Consider the following 6844-nt stretch of genomic DNA (forward strand, 5'->3'; position numbering starts at 1 on the left):
AATAACTCCACTGGAGTAGGACGGGATGAGCATAAGATGCCTCTAAATACAGTACACTACGACTGAAGTTATACTTGATTATAATGAAATGTGTCCAATTGCGTAGCTGTTCATCCATTCATTTCTTAGTAGTTTATTCAGTCTATTAGTAGGGTATTCAATCTCCACCTAATTTCTGTTGCACATCTTTGAATTCATTTTCGTCTCTGAATTTTCCGAGTTCCTGTTTTATTACTCATTTGTAGCAAATATATATTTTTAAACACCTGTATTGCTTGGTCACATACAGGGTCGTAATTCACACTATTGCTTGAGGAAAGATCACTACATAATGCAAGAGTGGATTCACCGAAAAGCCACTGACAACTGGGCTTTTTAGCCTGGATGCCAAACCAGATCAATCTTTCCCCACATGAAGCTCCCACTGATCTCTGCTGAATCAGTGGACAAAACCTGCTGGGTTTACAGTCTCATTTGGGTTGTGCAGCCCAAAGAGCAACCTCCATTCTCAGCCACAGGTAATGGAAATGCTTTCACCCTGCAGATGCTCTTTACTTCTATCCCTCTCAGTCTCCTTCCTTCGGGGGAAAAAAAAATAATTCTGGTTTCCCCTCCTAATACTTCTATAACAATTGACTCTTCGTCATGGACCGGTAAACAAATTTGCCATAAGACCTAGACAGACTCTTGTCCCCGGCCCTGGCACCAGCTCCCAGACACCTGCCGTGGCTACGTGATCTGCCATCGGCACTGGGCAGTCCTGGCCCCCCACATCCCCACACTCCTGCTCAGCTCTTTCTCCGTTTAATTACGCACACCCTCAAGCATGGCTCATTCGGGCCTTTTTGCTTTATATAATCTGGATATAGCACACTTTGGTACTTTTTTGCTGTGAACTGTCTCTGTGGTGTATTAGCCTTTCAATAATTCAAGAGTTCGGAGAATGACTGCATTCTCTCTCATTTTTCACTCTTTCTCACAGTACTGCCCATCTATTTATGATGACTCGTTCTTTGTTTTCTGCCCTTTCTCTTCAATATTTAATATTTTAAGCTAAATTTACATTTCCTCAATGATTCCCATATGTTAGATACTGTCCTCTGTTTTGCAGGCAGAAAAGAACTTTTAACACCGAATAACTCGCAAGGTGGAAAAATGTTCCAGTCCAGACTCCTGCCTCACCCACACTGCTGCAACCCTTTTGACTTGATCTACCTACATCAGCCCTTTCGAATCAATCACTCAGATTCAAAATTAGACACGTGGAGCCGCATACTGCTCAAGATCAGCTGGTGAATAAGACCTTGTGCCTGCACGACTTCCCACTCAGCAGGGTTGACCTAGCATGCAGGGAGCAATGTTTGGCACATCATGTTTTAATTTCGGTGTCATGAATTTTGTGGAAGCGTAAGGATCGGGTCATACGATACGCTGATCTGAGACCCGCCGCGTGATGCCAAGCCGCACCCGGTCCGTCAAGAGGAGTCAAAGAGAGTCTGTGTTTTAGGAGAGAAGGCTCCATCTTGCAGAACCAGCATCTGAAGCATCCAGGAGCAGTTGTCCAAAGAGGTTAACCCTGGGCGTGCACAAATCCCTGTTGACCTCCAACAGACACCACAACACCCTGAATCATGGACTAGTAAAGATTTCCATGAAAACTATGAACCCACAAAATACTCTGAATTGACAAGTCAATATTTAAGGGGCATATGATCATTAAGCAATGCAAATAAATACACTGCTGTCCCTAGAAGGGCAGTTAATAGTCACTTCGGTTGTGCCCACACAACGTGGAGAGGAAAGAAGATACTTCTTGTATCTTCTCGTGGGAGTGTGGGAGCTGTGCTACAGACTCCAGCTGAAAGTAAGAGATACAGGTCCAGGTCTGCTGCTGCTATAAACCAGCGTCCTAAGAAATGAACTGCCTCATCACAGTGGAGGATCCGGGCCAGCATTTTGCCACTGAGATATCTCAGCATTACTATCAAATGTTGGCTGAGGTCAACCTTCCCCCAGTCCTGAAAGCATTTAGACATGAATCTGTGAGGGCTGTGCTGCAGAACCTCCTGTGTACTCTCAATATCCTTCAGCAATTTGCAAAATGTCCCACAATCTGCACCGCAATACTGTATTTTAAGTAGCCGCAAAAGCTATAGTGACAGGAAATATGTAAATGACCTTCAGCATATAAAAGTCACACTTTCTATTGACATTCTATGCATATTTCAGGCACATATGCACACGGATCTGTCTGTTTAAACAGCAAGTTATATGTAAGAAAAAGGTGAATCCCAGTGCTGCAAGGCAGTACACCTATAAATATATATTAACATACAGACATATATATATCTACGTCTAGAACCTGCCTCTAACTAGCATGGCTTGTTTGCAAAGATAAAATCGGTAACATCAGTAAACACCACTTGGAGATGTTCTAAGTTATTTCTACCCAAAACCAAGGAGCCCAGACCTTAGCTGATCTGAAGAATAATCACTCCTCTGATTTCACTGTAACCAGCCCAATTCACGCCAGCTACAGATCTAATTATCAGGGGATCCAGTTCTTAATTTAAGGTCCCCACTAAGGTCTTCAATACAAGGACCAAATTTCTGGTTTATTTAGACTCCATTGCTTTCTACGCCATAAAACACATACCAGCACAGAAGTCTTATTCATCTTCATCTTTGGTTTGTATAGAAGATGAAGGTATCAGATCCTGCCCCGGCTGATGCCTTGCATGATCTGACTGAAGCCACTACCGAATTTTCCTCATTCAATCGCGTTTAAAACGTCTACTCTTACCTTTGTAAGTCTGGGAAGACTTGATCACACTCTTTACACTCCTGGATTTCATGCACGTCCTGAAGTTCATTCTCATTCTCAAGCTTTTTCTGGAAGTCCTCCTCCACCATGGAGAAGGCAGAGTGAGGTGTGCTGCAGGGGAACTTCTGGTGGTCTACAAGCTCAGCCTTGGACTCAAAGAGCTGGTCGCAGTCCTCGCAGCGATACTGGCGCTCCTCTGGAAGACAACGGGGTTGGGCACAGGGAGACCGCATCAGTTTTCAGTTATTTTTAACTACCACCCCATCAGGAGTGTGGTTAAATAAATGGCTGTTCAGTGAAAAAGACAAGAACCTCAAAAGAAACAAGGATGCCTTAGAACGCTTTAGATAATGCTTTAATTCTACAATATATGACAGTGCAATACTACCTGTTAATTGCCTGGGTGACATCCAATAGGGATCCCTAACACTGGCTTAGGACAAAAGTCAGTGTGTCTACGTACTAGCCTAAATGGGGACATATAGGGTCTAAGGTGGATATGTGGCGGAACCTGCCAGTCTCTGTGTTTCTGAATGACGGAGACTGACTTAGACACAAACATCAGCATCTAAAATAGCCAAAGAGTTTTTATAGAGTTTTTAAAAGTCTCTTCATTTCCACTACAGTCCTTTTGCAGCACCCAACCCCATTCAAAGTAAGCCAGAGACACATGAAGTTGGGGAAACGAAGACAGGGGGCCTTGCTTTAAATTCCCTAAAATCAAACACAACCTGTTTCTTACTGAAAACGAGTGTAGAAGATCACTACAGCGTCACATTGGAGTGAATATTGCATTCCATTAATTAGTCATTCCTGCAAAAGAACAGATTAGCTGAAGAAAATCCCCCAAAAAAAACTTCGAGAAGAGCATCCCGTGATATATTTTTCTGCTGGATTTCCTACTGATGGTCCCTACGAGGAGCCAGACGCCCTGGTTTGGTTCAAGTGTTGCCTGCCCTGCAGACAGAAATGCCCAGGGGCTCGGAGTCAGAAAGACCCGGAGGAGCCTGGCTGAAATCTCAAATGTATGTAGTTGGTTGCTACTTAACAGTTGAGTTGATCCAGAGAAAGCATCATAGGGCTCTGTTGTCCGCTGTCTATAAGCAATGCTTCGGCTCAGTCTGCTTCTAAAATTAGCCCTGTGGGACACAACCCTGCATGTGACTGCAGAGATTTCCTCAGGTTTCATTTATACAATAGCTACTTCATCATAGGGACTAGGCATGGAAAACGCTACGCTTGAAAAGGGGAACATCTTTAGCAATAACTAAACCAAGTTACCACTAGGGAAAAATAGCCAAACACAAAACTAAATTAGAATGAATGAATGATCCGCACCTTTTTCTTAAGAGAACAAAAGATACTGCTCTAAATGTACAGGCAGTTATAAGAAAGCGCAGCCCGTGATACCTCCTGCCCTGGGAAAACCCCTGTGCAGTGTCCCTGAATTCCTGAGAATTTGTAAAATGTCCACTCTGCCATAAACTGCAACCTAACAGGCATCAAGCAGATACCCTACACCCACACCCCGCTGTGCTGTAGAGCTCGCTGCCCGACGGACAGCAGAGCAAAAGGAGCTGGCGGAGGTGGGGGACAAATCCGAGCAGCAGCTCAGCAGTTTCAGACCCAGAATCTGTGCATCAGATGAGTAACAAATGAACACAAGGAGGAAGAATGGCTCAAATGTTCTCACAAGTGACAGCAACATCAAAAACCTGAGATTTTCTCTTTTCAAGATGACAGAATAACAGTTGTTTGGCTAAGTGACAAAAAATAATCTATAAATCATGGTCCATACAGGTCCTGCAGGAGCAGCACAGCCTAGAGATAAGGACATGGATCCTTGTTCTCCTTTTGCAATACCCACAAAATGATCAAGTTTCAATCTTGAAGCCTTACTACTGCCCTCAGCTACATCTGCAGACCTCTCTTTCCACCAGGGAGGTTCGAGTGAGGGTAAAACCTGAACAACATTAGAAGTTGCAGGGATGCAATGCTGAGAAATATCGACTATGCAAACTGGAGCTCGCCAGATTAGCAGGGAGAAAACGAAACATGGAACGAAGCAACATTCAGTTGCATTCAAACGCAACACTGAATGAAGCTACACTCCTGGTTGGACCAGGCTGGAATGATGGAATGACGAAGAAAATAAACAGAGAATCCACAATGCCAGCATTGGCATCGCTTTTGAGAGCAGACTCACTCTTCAGAGGGACTGAAGGAGTTGTGGTAACGTTAGACTTGTTTATTCACTGAACAGCTTTCAGAGAAACAAGAGGGCAGAAGGGAGACAAATACAGCTGTAGTCCAGCTCTCCTCCCTGGCTGCAGTGAAGCCATCCCAGATTTCAAAAGGATTCCAACAGAGGAGAAATCTCCCTAATCTTTTGCTTAATTTCAATGATACTTTCTATTAGTTTAGACAGTAAGAAGTGGCTAACCGTGAATGTCCGGAGCCATTGTTTCATGTGAATAATCTTCACTCTTCATGAACAGTAAGAGCTCCTCTCCTGGTTCAATATCTGCTACCACTCTGTAGAATATCTGGGGGAAAAAAAAAAAAGAGAAAGCAATGTGACTACAGTAATGGGCAAAGACACAAAAACGTTGCTGGTGAGTATCACAGGACCAAACCACGTGGCCAGACCCTGCCGCGGTGTGGGTGCTGGCTGCCATTTGCTGGAGAGGTGTTGACTTCGACTATGGCAGGTCTGCTCCTTCCAGCCCCAAAGCTGTCGGTGCTTTGGGTTCTGCGAGGATAAAAAGGACAATTGCTTTCAACAGCCTCTGCTGCAAAATGACCTGCGTGATGACTGCAAATATCACCAGCGATTTGCATGCTTAGTTATACCAAAGCCGTGTACAAAGTAGCCATAAAACAGATCCCTGAGTGATCCATGTAAGGAAGGTAACTCCTGTTGCACTGGGAAAAGGCACTAAAGTAGACCTGAGAAGATGTTGCTGATTAAACCACAGGCATCCAATCCCCCCCCCCTTTCAATCACCTATGCAGTCCAGAAAGCTGTGCAGTGAGAGGCTTATACAAATCAGCGCACCTGGTTATTCCTTGGCTTCAAATGGAAATCAAAGGAAAAATCAGTCCCGGATGAAGAAACACCGTGAGCAGCCAAAGCGGCCGGCGGTGACACCGGCCGGTGGCACCTGGTGCCCCTGTACAGGTGACATCAGGCTCCAGGCTCTGGGACGGAGCCTGCTGGGGAAGGAGGAGGCTGCGGGGAGGCGATGGGGCCACGCTTCCTTGGGTCCGGGACCCAGAGAAAGCTCACGCCGGCACCGCGAGGCTCTGCCGAAAGGAAATTCCCAAAATCCATCTGGCTGCTTTCTGCCCCAGCAGGAAATGTGAAGAGCACTAAAAAGCTCCACGAAGCAGCTCAAATAAATATTAGTAACTTCCTCGGGTCTTGTTAAACAAAAACACATGACAGTTATGTTTCCGATGCTAAAAAATTAAGCTTTTGCGTCTTCTCAGACTAACGTACGTTTAAAGGTTTCGCTCTCAAAATCTTAACTCTCAATACTCATCTCAGCGCATCAGGAGAAAGGCAGAAAATCACCTCCACTGTTTAAAGCCAAACAGATGCCTTTGTCGCAAGGCAGGTAAGGGTATCTAGAGATGTGGGGGGATTCTCCTTGCCTGGTCCCACCCGAACCATCGCCCATCGGGTGGCCCCGGCAGCCGAGCACATACCGATGTCTTCCAGGAGGTGGCCGTATCGCCTAATCGTTTCTTTCTGCACAAGCGGTCTTTGCCCATAGATACGGGCTAAATACCTAAAAATAACGAAATAAGATGCACTTCCTCGGATTTGTTTTCTTTTCTTCGCCTTGTCCCAAAAACCCCTCGGGAGGAGGCAGGTAGGGGAGCGGGGGCGAAGGCTGCCGTGGCCAGTTCGTCCTACCGCCCTGGTGCTCGCCCCTTTCCAGGTGCCAGAAGCACTGGGAAAAGACATCGGGCACAAGGTACCTGTGCCACAAGCCCCTGCTTATGGCCAATTTT

At 45.5% G+C, this 6844-nt stretch overlaps 1 protein-coding gene across 4 annotated transcripts in view; it reads right to left on the reverse strand.

Moving 5' to 3' along the window:
- MECOM (MDS1 and EVI1 complex locus) overlaps window positions 1-5367 on the reverse strand; it is a 36855-nt gene extending 31488 nt beyond the window's left edge. For 3 of the 4 annotated variants that reach the window (XM_009696727.1, XM_009696726.1, XM_009696724.1), the window contains exons 1-2: window positions 5268-5367; window positions 2804-3020 (exon numbers count right to left, since the gene is read on the reverse strand). In XM_009696727.1, the coding sequence (XP_009695029.1) occupies window positions 2804-3020; window positions 5268-5316 (266 nt within the window). In that variant the 5' untranslated portion in view covers window positions 5317-5367. The remainder of the gene's footprint in view (window positions 1-2803; window positions 3021-5267) is intronic. The other variant, XM_009696723.1, reaches the window with a different exon arrangement.
- Window positions 5368-6844: the final 1477 nt, after the last annotated feature.

This window comes from Cariama cristata, unplaced genomic scaffold (assembly GCF_000690535.1).
Source record: "Cariama cristata isolate BGI_N322 unplaced genomic scaffold, ASM69053v1 scaffold36513, whole genome shotgun sequence".
Classification (NCBI taxonomy): Eukaryota; Metazoa; Chordata; class Aves; order Cariamiformes; family Cariamidae; genus Cariama; species Cariama cristata.